The sequence below is a fragment of the Hippocampus guttulatus genome, chromosome 16, assembly GCF_054856545.1.
Source record: "Hippocampus guttulatus isolate MCC_2025c chromosome 16, RoL_Hgut_1.0, whole genome shotgun sequence".
Taxonomy (NCBI): domain Eukaryota; kingdom Metazoa; phylum Chordata; class Actinopteri; order Syngnathiformes; family Syngnathidae; genus Hippocampus; species Hippocampus guttulatus.
The window spans coordinates 4,461,641-4,480,406 of NC_141276.1; the positions used below are offsets into that span (position 1 = coordinate 4,461,641).

An 18,766-nucleotide genomic window follows, 5' to 3' on the forward strand; every position below is an offset into this window, starting at 1 on the left:
ACGTATTTATATATGAAGTAACACCAAACGGCCTCGAGTACTGGAAACTTGCCTTGTCCGGTTGGGTTTTGTTTCGACCTCACAAATTCCAACCATGTGCTCGCTATTGTTTTGGGAGATGACGATAATGACTTTTTCATTGATGCATTTTCAAACCTATTTTTGCAGCACAAGGTTGTCTCACTTTAAAACCTACTTGATCGTTTATTTTACTGTGAATTGAGCCATATTTTTACCGTGATTATTATACTGTACTCACTCCGGAGAGAGTCATCGGTGAGTTTTATTTGCAATGTCTTAGCAAGAAGTCAAAATAGCCTTGAGGTTTTGGATTGTTTAGCATTTTAAAGGCTTTTTGAAGAGCCAAAGCATTCGGGGACTTGTCACCCGGCCAATGAGGTGCTATTAAAGCAAAGGTGAAAATGCGTCCCTCGGTCTACCGCAGCGCTGCTTCATAGACCGTAATGTTGGTGAGAGACGGCCGGGCGAGTCCCTCCATCAGTTGTGCTAATACTGTCCTCAGGGCTTCCAGCTCTGAAGTCAAAATGAGGTTAGAAGTGTATTTTAATGTGCAACATGGCCTTGATTGGGCTTGTTTGTTCCTGTAGGAAGTGTGTGAGGCTCGGATAAATTCCCACTTTGCAATGAATCGCAGAGATGGAAACTCTGCATGTCGACACTTTGACGCTGACGTCACGTTGGTGAGGCGTGCTCAAAGGTTCAGGGTGTCCCCTGACTACCGCCCCAAAGCAGCTGGGATAGGCTCTAGCCCACCCTCGTGAGCATAAGTGGATTCGAAAAATCGATAGATGACGATTGCACATTTTTCAACTTTGCGCTAAGCTACATACGTCTGAAATAAGCGTTTCTCTGTCACACTCGCAAGCACATGCGTCTCGAAAGGTGGATTAGCTTGCTCTCTTGCATGATGCATTAGCTCGACAAGTGCAGACCGAAGCCACTAAGTGATGAATGAGGCGTGTTTAGAGGGGAATGCTAGTTTCAACGAGCGTTTAAGTTGACTCAATGGTGGTCATTTGTGATGCTTTTAAAGTTATCGGGTTGCTCTCGTGGGCGGAGAGTTTGACGCCCGTGCGAGGCATGATCTAAAAACTGGTCTTTTGCTGAAATCCCGAATCACAGGCTCGAAATGGTGTGTTCGCTCACTCTAAAGCAGCGGAAATGTTTCTCCGTCACCTTTTGATTCTGTCGATGCTACGTGGGCGACGCTTTGCTTACCGCTTAGCACCTGCCATGGTCTTGAAAGACTCACATTTCGCGTTCTAAATTCCGTGCTATTTACACGTGTTCCTCGCAGAACGCGCACGGCGAGGCGCGTGATGCTCTTGCACATTGGGCAGACTCAATCTTGGGGCCAGCTAGTTAGTTTTGTCGAACAGACTCCGCAAATCAGGCTCACTGTCAATAACGACAGCACTCCGGGTCGCCGCTGTTGTTTCGGTTTCCTCACCAGCAATCAACGCTGAGGCAAACGGGTCTGTGAGCCTCATCCCCTAAACGTATGCTAGTTTCCAAGAGACTATGGCACCGCATGTCACTGTTGACGAAGCGACGTAAGCGTGAATTGAGGTAACGGAGAGACCGACGCGTTGCTGCGGAGAGTTTGAGGGCCGGCGAGGACGGCCGCATATCACATTAGAAGAAGACTCGTCCCTGCAGATGTCAGCGGCATGGCCCTCGTGTTGCGTCTCGGTTTTCATCTTCTCACTCTCCTTCCTCTGTGCGCAATTCTCTGACCCCGTGTCGAATTCAAGCTAATGGCTTGTGTTTTCTCGCCAGTGAGCCGTCAAATTCTCCACTCTGAATGCCTTTGCCTTCCCGCTCCTCTCCTTATTTCTTGCCAATTTTTTTCAATGCCAGACAAGCCATTTGTTTAAGGATTCCTTTTCAGCCACGCTCGCCTCTGTTGCTCTGTCGCATTCTTTGACTTTGCAACACTCTCGCTGTTGCACTGACTCATGTTCTGCTCCACACACAGACCCGATACACACATGGCACAATACGTAGTGGCTTTTATTTCCCCATGCTGTCTGCAGAACATTCGGCTTCACTTGCTGCAACAATGTACTGGGGCAAGGCACCTGCTGTGTTGAGCTGATATGAGGAAAGAGAGAGCGGGACAGATGTGCGCACACACACACACACGCACACACAATTTACTGGCATTCCAAATGCCTAGATATGGCTGAGAAATGTAATCATCCTGTGTCTGTAAATGCAGACATGGCTCCTAACCAGATAACCTGCTCACAGTTGCCAGTCTGTATAGTTTAACCGCCTGCCCAGACTTGTGCCCATTATGGAAAAAAAACATGTGGACAGGCGCACACAGTTGGTATCGTCTCATTGTCTGAAGGAAACCCGTTTAGGTTGTATCGTCTGGAAGGACACTTTCTGCATGTGCGTGCCTTTGTGTATTTGGCCTTCTAAGTATGTTTTCAAGTACCGTATTTATGACACTATCATGCGCCACCTCAAGGATTCAATTTCCCCAAAAGCCGATAGTGCGCCTTATATGGATCAATATTCTGATTTCTTGACGTTGTATTTTAAATATTCTGTTCAGTGCTTTGATACAGCTCCAGCGGTTGTGAAAACTCGATATACTGTAAATAAAGTTGTATTGGATTGTATTCCCTTTAGCGTAGCTCCAGCTAGTGGATGAATAACGCAACCGCAGCCACTATTGTAACTTCAATTCCATGCGCCTCATAATGCGGTGTGCCCTATATATGAAAACAGTTTAAAATAGGCCATTATACTGCAGAGCGGAAAATACGGTTGATACTTTGATGTGGGAAAACGGTGTTTTCCAATACAGCGAGCTTATCAGCGCGGCTCACCTTCCACTATTTAACAGGAAGCGATAAGAGGACCGAATAATCGAACACTTGACATCAGTCCATATGTTGACGCAAAGAAACTTTGGGGATTTACGATATATGTTTATCCGGGAACTGCATTCTTAACTGGCAATGGGAGATTTTTTTTTTCTTGTGACGGGATTTATTGAAATGACCATGGGGAAGTATTCGAAAGATCTTTCGGTATGATGCAGTGCTGCTTAACACCGCTGCAAGCAACTACAATAACATGTAGATCAAAATAGGCGTTATGAGACAGAAAGTTTATGGGTCCTTGCAGGCAATTCGAAAGTGATAGTTGTGTATGTCCTGACAAAAATGAAATCCTGGTTCTATATAAATCAACTCGAACCATCGGAAACGAATTTGTGTTGACGGCCGTCGGAATGCGAAATCAACAAACTTGCGAATATGCTGTCCAGTGATTGTTATACAAGCTGCTGTGTCGTTTCCAACCTTTCATAGGCTGCATGTCTGGTGCAGCCTGATCCACACAGCCACAGGGCGACAGCTGCCACCTCCCAAAAAACGCCTTGCCACTCTAGCTGCCAACTCGATTTGAACAATGTCGCTGGAAAATGTATCAACGTGAAGTCAAGCCCGGTCGGAGATGCAGAAAATACACCCGAGTGCATTTGAATTTCGTAAACAAAGACCTTCCTAGCAGAATTCATTCAGCCGCCTCCAGCTGTCTCTTTCTTGGTGTCTGTGCAGCAGCCGTCGCTCCTGACTTAGTAATACGCCGTATTTATTGACATTTCGGGGGTGTATTAATTTAAGAACGTTCATGATTGTGCTAGTAGTTTGAAATTAGTCTTACTAAGCGGGAATTCAATGCGGAGGCCCAAATCCTTCTAATAATCCATTTTCGCCGAAAGTTAATGGGTGGTTTTGCTGAGACAAACACGGTGAAGAATATTAAATTGCTCCATGGCCAAGAGGATGATGGTTCACTTGTTATTCTGCTTGCACCGCTGTGTGCGTGTGTGTGCCTTTGACCCACAGGCATGTTGCAAAGTGTTGAGATGAGAACGGTACGACCCAAAGAGTCTTTTGTCACCATTAAGTGTGGGTCATTCTATGAAGGGGAGAAGTGAAGGGGGGGTATGCTCCAAGATTTACCTGAAATGCATGCCATTGAACGTGGCACCTTGGTCCAAATTGGACAGAGCTTTTCATTTTAATATTGGGACCTGGCTAGAAACCTCAAGTTCCATTCCTACAAAAATTTAATGAAAAAATATATACATATGTGTATATAGTTTACCCCCCCCCCCCCCTGTGCAAAAGGCTCTCTTGCATAACAAATGAAGTGCAATAACTCATTTTGTGCAAACCCCCCCCCCCCACACACACACATGCAACCCGCAGTCCGACAAAAAGCCTCAATGCATACGCATCTCCTCGAGTCACGCATGACTCATCTCGTTCTCGTGGCGCATGCAATGCAAAGCTGTTGACTTGGTGCGACCTTACTTTTTCAATTATTCATATTTAAATGCATGCACACACACGCACGCAACCATAGATGAGAAAAGCCGCACGTGGACATTCGCTGCAAATCGGTTCATCGCAACCTGAGCTCGTTGTTGCTTTTGAATTGTAACTCCTTCACTTTCCCAACCGCTTTGACCTAGTGTCAAAAAAAGTGTTGTTTAACTTCAAATCTCCCCCGCTTTAAAAAAGAAACGAGACAGAATGATTGAAAACAAAACTGCTGGTTGTATTTCTGAAATACAACACACGCACGAATACACACATGCTGTCGCTATATCAAAATTTTGGCAGGCTATATACATTTGTATATCTCTACTCTGTTACAATTAGGTGCGAGTCTTTATTGAGATTGCACTTCAAAGCGCTCATTTTGCCGCAACCTGTGGCAGCACTTTTCAGTGGGGTGAAAAAAAAGAAAAAAGGAATGAAACACACCCAGCTCCTAAATTGGTTCATGCACCATTGCCCTCCATTTTATTATTGTGATGATTAGAATAGCTTTCCTCCCCCAGGGCTGCCGGCATAAAATTGAAGCTCTTTGGTTACCTGAATGCGCAGCGGGGCGACAAAAAGAAATCACAATACAAAGTGGAAGATTTGGTCAAAAGGGAAAACGGTGCGTTTCGCTCCATTTGGAAGGCCCCAAAACGGAAGAAAAATAGGGCGAAAAAGAAGAGTCTCTGATAAGAATCTGGATTGACGCAGAACGGCAGGCATCCAAATTGGTCGTGGCAGGACGGGAAGCTCGACGTAAAGCAGAGGTGACGATGAGATGAAGACAACGTTACGCTAGCAGGTGAGCGATCTCACAAAATGATTTAGGACAAGGGCTTGCGAAATCAGCAAGCAAAGAGTCCTGGTGTCGCGCTGCTCAAGTTTCCCGGAAACGTGACCCGAGCGGACCTGCGCTCGCGTGCTGGGATCAGTTTGTTGTGTCCTGTGTGCCATTTTTTTTTTTGACGATTAAAAAAAAAAGTCATTGTTGTTTATGAATTGATAGAGTGCTGTATCCCAGTGTACAACCCGTTCCATCCTTAACCCCCCAGCCTTGTGAGTACATGGTTCGAGAGAATTAGCATCATGGTCATCTTGCTCAACTGTGTGACACTCGGAATGTACCAACCCTGCGAGAACATCGACTGCACTTCGGACCGCTGCCAGATCCTCCAGGTAAGGTTGCCGTCTAATTCCCCGGCTTTGGGTTACAACGCGGGGAGAGGGGCGGGGGGGTGCGACAATCAAATGATCACAAAATGAAACTGGGACGGAGGGATGGACTTCATGGAAGGCAATTTGTTAGCAGCTGTCAATGAGGATGTTATTTTGGGCCTTTATTTTGGTGAGTGGATTTTCTCGCATCAACTTCAATCATCAATCTTCAATTGATGGCCAGGCAAAACTCCAAAACTGCCATTTGAAAGATTCAATCCAGATCTGATCCATATTGTACATTCGGTAGGTTTGAATGGATTCAAGACATTGGTCATATGCAGAGAAACTGTATCCACCCCCCACCCCAAATCTGTTTCACAACATTACATTCTGGCTGCTCGGCTCTGTTAAAAGTACAAACATGAATGCAGTTGGCCCTTGACGCTGAATGTTTCCTTCCACGTTGTGTTCTGGAGTATATGAATTTAGCATCATTCACAGATCCATTTTTGCGCCGGTGATACGTCTTCCTGCCGTCTTCCTCTGTGTATTCCAACATTCCCCACAACAGCGCCTTTGCCTTTATCTGGCCTTTGTTTCTCTAACAAGCCGATTGTTTCCTGAGGTAGTCCAGGTGCCTCTTTTAAAAGCAATGGCCGAGATTTTGCTGACAATGCTCTTATAGTTCCGAATAAGTGCGGCCCCCTTGCCAGCTGTTTTGGTGAAACATGGTCTCGACTTTCAAAGTAAAGGTGTAAAGTAAATAAATCATGAGTTGAGGGAAACCTTTTATTTATAAGAGTGCAGATATATAATTTGCATAACTTGCATTCCTGTGCATCAATACGGATGCATGCCCAATTAAAAAAAAAAAAGAAAATTTAATTATTCTGAACGTTAATATGAATTTGCTCCCCCTTGTAAAACTGTACCCATGATACATTCATATGATAGCCATTAAACGTTTAATATACACAATAACTGCGATAAAGTCTTGAGGGAGTGTGCATGAGACAAGGAAAAAGCAATTATATTTCGATGAGGATAAGGACGCCGATACCGGGACGTATTTTTACATCTGGTCGTCATCCTCCATAAACCAGGAAGTAGCTTGTCGTCTAACAAAACAGATGGACAAATAAAAACAAATACCACGCTCAATGAATTTTCACTTTTATTAACAGCTCAGCTTTGGTGGAGAACTGCGCGCTACTTTTTACAAATCACCTGACCCGTCCGTGTTGATCTTCATGACATTGCTGAAACAGCATACGGCATCTTAACGGCAGTGAGCAATTAAAAAAAAACAAAAACAAACCTTAGTCCCTCCCTTTCTGCTCTTATTTGTATCTGAGTGTGAAATGACTCCTTTGGCTCATCTCAACTGTCGCTCATTTGCCGCATGCGATAGATATGCCATACATCTTCGTGTTTCAACATCAAAATCTCAGTGACCTACTTACTGCATCATCTCCTTCCTGTTCCCAAATAGCAGCATATGAGCTAGCTTCCACAGCGAGCTCCCCTTTCACATCATGAAAGGGCCCTTGACACGCGACACCCTCGCTCTCTTTACAAATCGTGTTGATGATTAAACCTGATAGGGCCGACTGAAAAAAAAAAAAAAAAAGCTGGCGGTGGTGACAAATCGCGACGGTGAATTCACCGCCTCTTTCGCTCGGAGCCGAGCGCAACGTGAGGCGCAGCCAATGTGGGATTACACGTGAAGGGTGGCAGGCTGCATTATTTATCAAAACATCATTTAAACAGCTGATGAGACTCATCTTCTCTTCTCCCCCATTCAAAATCTGGAACCTCTGCTGATGTCTGACTTGTTGGCGCCATATCATGTCCAATTATCGTGAGCGCACTATTTGCGCACCGGTACAAAATAGCCACTCAAAAAACTATTTATTATACCCCTAAGCAATTCTGAGCGGCCCAATACAATAGTTTGATCAAACTTCTGCCTTTTTCAGAAAATAATTAATTCAACACAATTTTTATTTTTTTTTGTACTGCAATTGTAGAATTGCAGTGGATCATACGGATGTTTCTCCTATTTTGTCCCTTTCGTATCGGTATTGTAAATAAGGTGAATAAAACATTACCAAATCAGCAAAAGCTTGTTTAACCATTAAAAAGAGAATTTATATATACATATATATATATATATATATAATATTGTTCTCATGGGCGGACTATCGTATAAGTATGACGCGTTGAAGTCGATTAGGCTGAAATTTATTTTAAAAGCCAACCCGTACGGGTCTTTTGTGCCTTCTATGACTGCCCCCATTCTAAAACCGTCAACAAACTTTTACAGGTGTCTGTTGAAGAGGAACCTTGTTGCCAGATTGACCGCTGGCCAGTATCAACTCTGTCAGCCTCCTGGTTTGTTTTGTAGCTTTATGACCCTCTGACAGTTTTTGCTGCTGCCACCGGACCGGGCACCAACAACGGCGACTGTCTGATGAAACTTGAAATGGTATTTGATTCAAAAAGTGAGCCGGCGACTTGAAATTGGCAATTTGCCGAGTACGTCGGGCTTTGAGAGATGGAATAAGATCTCGGATCAATACTAATACCAATGAAAGTAATGAGGCTTCAAACACCCGAGATGCATAAAAGTCATGTTCCGACTTATACGCAATTAGAGAATTAAATAAGACCTAAAAATGCGGTGCCGTGAGTACACATGAGGAGCTATTCAATATATTCAACTGGATGAACAAGATCAAATAATCAGACTTTATTTTATACGATGAGGAAAAGAGTCAATCTTGGAATCGGGACTTGGATAAAAGAGCAAACTGTGCTACGGCAGCAAAACTAAACGCACTCCAATTCCTCATCATTTCCCTTCTCTCGTGGCTTAAGGCCGCGCGCGCTCGTCTTGAAAACGTTTCCGAGGACTGAGGGAAGTTCTCTCCGCACGTGAAGGATGTAATTACTGGATGCGTCCACCTTGCTCTCATCTGTGTTGTGCGCCCCGCTGTGGGCTACGCTTGACGCTTTTGTTTGTCATTTATCTTCTGCCTGAAACCTCCCAACGGTAATAATTGGAAAGTATTTGTGGAAAATCTTTTTTTTTTTTTTCTCCCCATTGCAGCGTGTGTATTTGTTGAGTCCACAAACTCAATTCTTGGGGCATCCGCCGCTGCTCCAAGCTACGTTCACTCCGTCTGTCCCATATATTCCCTAATTTTGAGGGGCTAAATGATGATAGAAGCAGCCCGCTATTGGGGGGGGGGGGGGGAAACGCTATAACTGGCAACGGCTGAGTGCTAATGTCACCCGGGGATTGTGCTTACTCAAGCAAACTTTACCGCCGGCGTAGGATGTGAACCTGGCGAGGCACTTAATTTCCGCCGGAACTGTAATTTCCGCAATTTATTTTACCAAACGTCAAAATGATACGTTTGCAAGGGAAAAACAACGTTGAGTACAGTTGTAATGAATCCTGTTTGTCGCAATGGCGGCGGTTTTCGCAATACAAAATGTTCACGCCGCCATGTTACTTTACGCAAAGATCTCGTCGGTGAGGACATTTTTTAAATTTTCGGTCGCGGTATCAACGTCCGAAAACAACCTTCTCAAGGATATACCGCTACCAATCAAAAACGGATAAGATATTCATCAAAGACTGGATCTGAGTGTGTGGATGCCACACAGCCTGGGAATTGAATAAAGAAAGCCCCCCCCCCCTTGTCATCATCAAAAAAGCCAAACACTCGGCATATCCGCCAGCCTGCTGGCTATGACTGACTCAAATAAAGAAATTCCCTTGAATGACTCAGGGTATTAGTAAGGCTGGAAATAGTCGTACAGCCTGAAGCCCCACCAAAATATATATTTTTTTATCCCCTCCAAAAAATAACAATAGCAGGCTTACTTTGTGATGTACAGTATTACAATGAAACGTGGGAATGAATTCTCACACCCTATTCCTTACTTCCTCGTTTTTCACAAAGCCTTTGGCCTTTTTTCCCCTTGATGTACTCTTGTCGAGGTTCACGTTTTGAAAGTTTGGGCTTTCGCACAGTTGTCGTCTACAAGATTGCCCCTTTTAAGCCGTGCCATTTTTTTTTTGTATATGAGACTGTAAATGCGCGTTTCAATCACATCTTGTCATTTTGTGCTCTGACGTTGAGCGGTTGGCAATCGGCTGTATTTTAAAGACAGTCGGATGGAAATAACGAACCCACAAAAAAAAAAAAAAAAAAAATCCCCTGTGATGTGCGGTGTGAACTTGTCTTAAAAAGTGGTAAAATTGCCCTATTCAAGTCGAAAATTGGTCACGGATTGTTGTGAGACCTTTGACTTGTGGGGGGAAAAAAAAAAAAAAAGCTCAGCGCGGAATCAAAACGCATTCCCTCTCCTGACCTAGAAAATGTGCCGCAAAGAAATAACGAAAAGAATTGTTGCTTATTCACTTCACGACACATCTTCAACTCTTTTTTTTTTTTTTTTTCACAGGCCTTTGATGCCTTCATCTACATCTTTTTTGCACTGGAGATGGTGGTGAAGATGGTGGCCCTTGGAATCTTTGGTCGTCACTGTTACCTGGGAGATACTTGGAACAGGCTGGACTTCTTCATTGTCATGGCAGGGTAAGCTGCACCATGTATGTTCCCCTCTTAGTATGGCTCAAAATCTCCCAAGACATTTGAACGACATTAATGGAATTTTTCACAGTTCCCCCCCCCCCCCCCCCCACCACCACCATCAGTCCGCATTAGTGAATATCATACTGTGTATTGCAAGCAAATGCACTGCATGCTTTTGTGGAATCAGCAGTTCCACTTTAACAGAGGGCATGTAATCGTGTTGCTTTAATAAACCTTTTTTTTTTTCCCCAAAAAATATTGCAACCAAAATACACTTTTAAACCTGTCGTTTTGGAAATAGCTCGTCAATATGGAGTTAGGCCCTTTCCAGTGGAAAACAAAAATGCTCATGGGCGTGTATGATGGATCACCTTTGAACATGGCTGTAAATGTGTCAAAGTGGCATCCGTTAGCGTGATGGATAAGTTGTAGTCAAACGCCAGACAAGGTAGAGTGTGGCAAGGTGACGGGACGTTCGTCTTCATTTAAATGGCAACAATTTCTTGTCATTCGATTCCTAATTGCCCGTTTTTGGGAGTGTCTGTAGGTAGACAAAATGGCTCGGGTTATATTTGGCTTAGATGACGATGCATGTGTGTCTTACTTTGGGGAGAGTTTGTGCTTTTGGACAACTTGCCTCTGCCCCTAATTTCACTTCCACACGTCTTTTAGATTAGCATCTGGGATAATTACTGCGGGCGGGCAGTACCGGTGGTCAAATCTCGTTCTGCTCTTCGCTCTTTTTCTCGAGGTTCCCTCCTCATGCTCAACCGTAATCTTTCGTCTTATAGGCCATATACATGAAATGTGTCTTACACCCCAAGCTAAATCTAAGGCTAGCTTCTTCATTCCAACGTATGACCATGTATGTACAACATGTAGGATTTTGGTGCAACAAAGAAGCATTCTGGCCGTTTGTTTTCCCCCCTTCTTCACATACATGATATTCGAAGCTGAAACCAGAAATGTTTACATCTTAGTGTATTTACTGTAAAACTGTCAAGTCCAAGTACGTTTAATGGAAATGATGGGGCGGAAAAGTGCTTTGTTCACAAAGGAAGATCAACTTTAATGCAAGCGGTGAAGCGAGCACGTTGCTAATTTGACAGTTAAGTCCCTGCAGCGTTGACATTTTGCTTCTTAAGGCTTCTTCCTCGCTGTCAAAGCTGCGTCTTCTCCCAGGGTCTTCCCCACTGTCGGTTTCTCCTGACGCCTTTTCCATACCGTTGTGAACATATGCACACACACACACAACGTGAAATAAAAGCATGCAGTACCTCCGCAGGAGGTTTGAGGCGAGCCACTAATTACTTTCTTAAACGCTGATTGACGTGTACAGCACGGAGCACATACGCACTTTGGACACACGCAAGGACGGTAGAGTGCTACACTCTGAGGCACAGCTGCAATACTTAATTCATCCAATTGTAGCGCGGATATAATGGGATCATTAATCTGGCGACTCCGAATTGTTTTGTCGGTGTACGAATCGACTTAACTACTGCCTCCTAAATCGTAATGCTTTGAAATATTCCCAGAAGGTTTGAAGAAAATCAGTTGAGAACTGCACCCGGTGGAGCAGCACCAGCTCAAATGTTTCGTGGTCCCCTCGCTTGCTGGCGGATGCAATTAGTAGCTTGAGCTGTTGCCTGTCAGCTGCGGGCTACACCAGTTCAACCTTTGTTGCGACTGCTCCTACTCAAGTGTGAGCTGCTGTCAAGTTGATGAGTCAATGCTGTCGTGAAAATCAGACAGGTTGCTGTGTGTTCCTAAAATAGTGGCAGAGTGGTGTCATGCTGCCTCAACACCGTTGCTGCCCCCCCCCCCCCCCCCAGGCAGAGCGATGTTGTGGACAAACGCGCTTAAGGCCCCGCCACGCGCGGACTTACATGGCTGAACCCAAGTGGCGTGTCGCACTGGTTCGCCTCCCAGTTCTCGTGAGTGGCCGAGCCGCAGTCAGCCATTTTGCTACTTTCTGTCAGCTGAAAATGACATCACAGTTGCTCAGGGCTCAGTTCACGACCGAGCACGGCTCACCTGTTTTCAGAAGCTAAATAAACCATTGATGAAGCCCTGAACAACTCTGAAGTCATTTTTCAGTCGACAGAGAGTGAAAAAATGGCCGCCCAGTGAGACGAGCAAAAACGGGTGGAATTTGCTGCTTGACTTAGATTCCACATGTACAATATTTATCTATCCCATTGGTTGAAATGTAGTTCTCGTGGGGGTAATAAGGTCAAACATCATCCTGAAATCAGCTATTGGTTTCTAAGAGTCCTTTATTTCCTTGGCAAAATTTTTTTGTGTCTATTAAAAACACACACACATAAAAAAAATACAAAAAAAACATCCAGCATTCTCCTGTGTAAAGCGGTTTGGCTTTGGGGGCACAAACAGCTTAGCCATGCTGAGGAAACTTGGTAACAGATGCCAGCCTTTAAGTGAGCCACAGCATCCTGCAGGCAACATTTGGAATATGGAGTCGTCTTCTTTTTTTTTTCCTCCCCTCCTGCTCTCATTCTCCTCCTCACCTCTCTTTCATGTAATTTCCTTCCCCTTGCCTCTGAACTGCTTCTCCTATTCAACACTGCTGGGACAGGTGAGATTAGATCAAAAGAATGACCACTGATGCTAAAACACCAACCAGGGATCTTTGGCCCACCTGGGCCCGCCCGCGTGTCTGTTTGGCATATTTTGACAACAGGAAGATTAAAGTGTTCTTAATTCTCTCTCATTCTTGATCTACAGCATGGTGGAATACTCTCTGGACCTGCAGAACATCAACCTGTCAGCCATTAGGACGGTGCGAGTCCTTCGTCCCCTGAAAGCCATCAACAGAGTGCCAAGTGAGGGCATTTTTTTTTTCGGACTTGTAACCCTGTGTGTGTCTTGGCACTCTAGAATGTGTATCTTCATAAAAGAGGGATTATATGCATTATATCTGTGCCGCCATGCCACCTGTCCTCCATGGGGATCATTAAACTTTCATGCTCTCCTTCATCACAAAAATGGTAGCGAGACCCTGAGTCGCAGGTTCATCAAGTCACTTAATGCTCTTTCATTGATCATGCAACGAGTGCTCTACTTTAATCGAAAACTTTGTGACGGACAGACCTGATGATGATGCCTTATTGCAATTTGGCGAAACGCGTGGCGGAGGTTACGATCAAACTCGTACTTTTAACAGAAGTCCAGAAAAGGTCACCTTTTTAATTTTAATTCAGTTAAAACTAGATGAAAGTTAGTTGAGTTATCCATTCTAACCCCCTCCTTATTTTGGTTAGAATCCCGAACGATGCATAGATGACGTTTTGTCGCACTGTATGCGCTTGCTGTTTGTTACAAGTGACCCCACGCGCGTGTCATTACTTTGCGCTAACCCGATTCCGTCCTCTATCCGTGACCCTATTTGAGGTGTGGATGCGGGAGGGCTTCAGACTATTTGTTGCTCATTTTGTTGGATCGCCGCTTTGCCCACAGACAACCAGAGTGCATGTGCGCCACCTCTCACCCCTTGCGCACCTCAATTTGTAACACCCTGATAAATTGTCCGATAGCAGTCCCCCCCTTGCAGTGCACTCTCGACCGCATGTATGAGACCGAGTGCGTTGGGTTTCTTTAGTGAATCATTGAGCTTTGAGCGAACAGGAAGTACAGGTGCAAATGGGTCAAGGGGTGCCGCAACCTGGGATGGTCACTGCGGAGGGAAATAACAACTTGAAAGAACAGAAAATGCCAGTGACGTTTCTTGACACTATTGTCAATGTGTTCCTTCAAAAGGTTTTCGTGTTTTCCCTTTCCTCGATTTCTTTCTTTTTCTTGTGTCGCTTCCCGGTGCTCCTTCAGGCCATGCCTCATTCTTGTTCACCGTCTCTCAATATCACCCTCTCCTCACCCAATTAGGACTAATGGAACTCCGGTCTAATGACAAGGCCCCGTGGGAACAAACACATTTAGACTCGCCTCTAGCACACACACACACACACACACACACACATTGGCACATGCAGACTCATACACCAGCAAGGCTGTGTGCTCTGCATGATGCGAAAATTAGCAAAGAAAGTGTGTGATACTTTCAAGCTAATACAATGTTGTCAAATGTCATTTACAAGATGTCTGACGAAATCAGTAACCACTGCGTTCCTGTCTTGCGACACTCTTTCACAACTGTCCTAATACGGTATTCCCAAATGTGACAACATCTGAGGTGGATAATATATTAGCTACGACAGATTGGTTGCGATCACTACAAATATTTTTTTTTAAAATGAGCTCTCGGCTCGCTTATTTTTACACTTGTATTCGGTAACTGAGCTACAGATGTCTGCTGGAAATGTCGTCAACCTGTGAGTCAGTCCCAGCACTGTCTCATTTCTCAGCTTCTCACCTGTCACTCATCGCTGCCGCGGAATAAATGCGCCGTTGCGCTGCTGACACACGAGCCGACTGTTGAGCTGTTACTCACTAATCACAGCACGGCCTTGAAAAACGCAAACACACATTCATCAAAGACAGCAGTGACGCCCAAGCTAATGATTGCAAACATGCCGAGTCTTGTTTCAATCACTTAGATGACTCACAAAATGCAGGATATTCATTTTTTTGGGGGTGGCAACCCGAGATTAGTTTTCATACTTAACGTAACTGTCAGGGTTGCCGTCACTGATGACGGGGTCCTCACGCCATTCGAAATACGTTATGCAGGTAACACACACGCATGCGTGCCGGGTGCCTGTACGAGCCGGCTTTGATCTCATCAGCGGATTTCACCTCATTCTCCCGTCAGTCCAACCCCGCCGTCATCAGATGCCACTAATCACACCTCATCGTATCATCACCGCGCGACAACTCGTACACGGGGGATGAGGTCATCATTTTGGCAGGGAATATGTTTGTGTGTAATTAAGCTGCCTCACGTCACGAGCAACAGTCGCGTCCTTCTATTTTCGAAGATCGTCGTCTTGTTGCACGGGCTTCTGAACTCTTCACTTTGTCAGAATGGTTCTTACACATTTTCTCAGGGCCGCACGGCAAGCGTTTGTCTGGTGTATACCGTCTCCACTTGAGAAGCTGTTATCTTCCCCCCGCTGAACCACCCGGACTGAAGAAGAAAATAGAATAATGTAATAAATGAATAACATTTCATTGAACACAAGTAGGTCAGTGCTTCTGATAGTGCTTGCGGCGGCAGCGAAGGCCACCTCTGCGTTTTGATCATCTTTACATGCAGATGCAATGCGGCGAGTCTATAATAGGTTTGTCTGATTGTTACTGTCGTGTGCTTTCTCGTTACCCTTATGTATTTATATATATTTAAATTTGTTTTGCCCTCGCCAGTGTTGCATTTCAGTGATTTTTTTTTTAACTTTTTCTCCAATTTACCTTCAGGTATGCGTATCCTGGTGAACCTGCTGCTGGACACTCTACCCATGCTGGGCAACGTTCTCCTGCTCTGTTTCTTTGTCTTCTTCATCTTTGGAATCATTGGCGTGCAGCTGTGGGCGGGGCTGCTTCGCAACCGCTGTTACCTGGAGGAGAACTTCACCCTGTAAGTGACTGTGTAAAGCACCATTTCAAATTGAAGTGAGGAATGCAGAACATTTTTGTCACTTCGAACACACTTGCCGGCCTTTTATAAACATAACTCTTACAACTATGCTAAAGTAATATACGCATTTGAAAATGATGGCAAAATGACAATAAACTGCCAGTTCCAACCGTGCCATTAAACTCCATGTTCAGGCTGAGCAGAGGAAAAGGCTTGAACACTTTCCAAGCACTTCCAAACATTAACATCAGGGAGGAGGGACAGGAACAAGTCATTGTCACTGTCCTTTATTTTGACCTAAATGACAAAAATCAATCATTTCAAAGTATTCTAGTATTGTTTGTTTGGGTTCTCGCCACCTCAAAGCGTTGCACTCTCTCTCCTTCTAAGAATAGGATGACGACACGCCTACATGCCTGCCGCCGGTTCTGTGTCACAATGACTTTCACCTCGTGTGTCTGAGGGTTTGATTTCATGGCATTCATTCCCTTGATTCTTTTTCATGCTGCTAGCGCCGTAACAACAAATAGAAAAAACACATTACGTGGAACGCGTGATCTCATACGTGTGTTCGAACTCGTCCGTACGATAGTAATTGTGCTTTGTTTCTTGTCCGGGGTAATGCTGATGCAGCGAGCGGTAATGACAGTTGTAATAGTTAAATGGAAAGCGGATTTGTATCTGCCAGTGAACAAGGACCTGTCTGCTTCCTCCTCTTAAATTTAAGTGCTGAAATTTACTGAAGTGAAACCTCTTCAGTAACTTAATGAGGTAACTTCAACCAGTGCAATTTTGTCGCGCTTCATTTGGCTCAAGAGGCGTTTTCGTTATTTGTGTTTTGTTAGCTCTATCGTCATTTGTTTATTTATTTCAGAGGGGACAAGAATGGTTCGTACGCATTTGCTGACCAATGAGGACTTTTTTTGTTTTATGAGATACGTTATTAGGGTAGGAGAAGTGTAATTTTCCATGGAATTGAAACCCGCAGGAGAAAGAGGGTGCTTGAGTGCTTAATTAGAAAGGTGCGCGCGAGTTAGCACTTGAGCGCCATTATGCTAAGTAAAGAGCTAATGTCGCCTCCCTGAGAGGCAACAATGGAGTGTCACAGTCAAGTGCCGCAATCACTTTGCCATCTGACACCTTCTGTCGCTTCACGGTTTTGTCTCGCACCTTCCAGCCTGTGCTCCCTCTTTTTCACTCGCGAGTCTTGTTTTAAGTCACAATTGTACCTTTTTTTTGTCTTCTTCTGTACCTATTTTTATGTTTCATTGAGATCACTGAAAGTAAGTCGTTATTTCATGCCTTATTGTGGAGCTCAAAATATGCGGATAAAGCGACATACCGCTAATTCGTTTTGAGCTGAATAAATCTGGATGGAGTCGTTACTATTAGCCATACCTACCTTAACTAAGCATTCTTATCGCAAATTTCGACAATACCCTTGTTGGACCCCTGTGGATCGTGCAGGTATACCAAATGAAGTCCCGGGTGAGTGTACGATGCTGTCTGTCCTCATATCAACTTTGGATGATGATTCCTCCTTCTCATTTGACTAAATTTGACAGCTGCTACTCCTTGAACCCTCTCTGCTGCTCACGCTCCACCAGCAGGTGTGTTCTCAGTGTGATGCCAGACATTTGTCACGGCCACATTGCGCAATACAGACCCGCCTGTGTGCGTGCGCGCGTGTGTTCATTTAAGCTCTCGTACTTTGACAGAGGCTTGTCTCCGTTTTTCTTTTGTTCTTGAGTCCCAGTCTCATTAGCACGTGCATTGAGGGTGGAGAGCAGAAAGCATGGTGTGTGTGCCCTTCTGCCCGGCAAGCATATCACACATGGCATTGTTGTCACGAGAGCATCATTGATTGGGAAGAACTGAAAAGGCCACAGGCTGTTGTTAACGAATGGTTCCGCTACAGTTGTGATGCAACCGGCGTGCTTGAAATTGGCGCATCCCCACGGTTGCCAATGCAGCAAATGCGTTGCCGCTCGTGTAGGCGTGCACACCCATGGGCACCTATTCATAGCGCCGAGAATCGCTGGTGTGTGCGCGCACGCGGTTTGTCTTCGGCGAGCCTCTCTTCCTAGTGCACACAAATTGAGAGAGAGGAGAAAGGACGAGACTGGAGAAAAATCAGACCTCAGTCTCCCTCTTTACTTCACAGCCGTGTCTGAATACGCACGCAATCGTAGATAAGCACCAAGGCATTTTTTTTTTATCACCTGCAACGTTGAGGATTTTTATCATCAAGATATGGAATTTGTTTAACGTAAGGTAATAAAAATGCAATGTGCTACATCACTACCCTGAAAGAAAAAGGGTGTGTTGAATTTACCTAATTTCATTTTGTCAAGTGGGTGCACAAAATAATATCATCAGGATCCGGATACAGTTTTTTAAGTACAGAGTCTACTTTAAATAATGTGTCTGGCTACAGATGATTTCATTTCATGCAACCACCTGACGAAATGAAATTGATGGAAATCGACCAAAACTTTTTTCAGCATACTCCCTGCCTCAATTATTGAATTGGCGTTCCCCTATAAATTTAAGGGGGGGGACATCTTATGGCAGGGAACTCATGCCAAACTCAGAATGGATCATTCACTGCCGTTTTAGCCACGCTGAGGGATAAGGACCGGGCCAACCTGCAAATAGTCAGAATCTGTGGATGATTTATTGACATTATTATAAATGCTTGAATTTTTCGAACTCAACAGAAAAGATGCATGGCGTAAGGGTATGGTGGCCATAAATCTTGAACGCATCTTTTGTCCTCTAAATCGTCCTCAGGAAAAGGTTGAGGGACCTTCGGCTGTCGGTGATAATGCCTGTTGGAAATGACCTCCTTCCTAGAAGTCAGCGTGTTTGTTATAGGGCATAAACCGGTGGCAGACGTGGCGTGAAAGATCACTATTTTAGTGTGCGCCCATTTAAAGTGGCACTTACGAGACACAGTGTGGGTAATAGTGTGCTGCTTGAGGTGGTCAGGGCAATCAGTCACATTCATTATTTCGAGTCATAATGCAAGGAGCAGTAAAGACACTCGCTGCCTAGTTGCTTAAGAGGTA

At 44.6% G+C, this 18,766-nt stretch overlaps 1 protein-coding gene across 3 annotated transcripts in view; it reads left to right on the top strand.

Annotated features, from left to right (window-relative positions):
• The first annotated feature begins 5,216 nt into the window (after nt 1-5,216).
• Nucleotides 5,217-18,766, top strand: part of LOC147192607 (voltage-dependent T-type calcium channel subunit alpha-1I-like) — a 50,267-nt gene continuing 36,717 nt past the window's right edge. Inside the window, exons 1-4 of one of the 3 annotated variants that reach the window (XM_086132594.1) lie at nt 5,217-5,552; nt 10,014-10,147; nt 12,893-12,990; nt 15,536-15,695. In XM_086132594.1, coding sequence (XP_085988720.1) covers nt 5,463-5,552; nt 10,014-10,147; nt 12,893-12,990; nt 15,536-15,695 — 482 coding nt within the window. In that variant the 5' untranslated portion in view covers nt 5,217-5,462. The remainder of the gene's footprint in view (nt 5,553-10,013; nt 10,148-12,892; nt 12,991-15,535; nt 15,696-18,766) is intronic. The other 2 variants (XM_086132592.1, XM_086132593.1) reach the window with 2 other exon arrangements.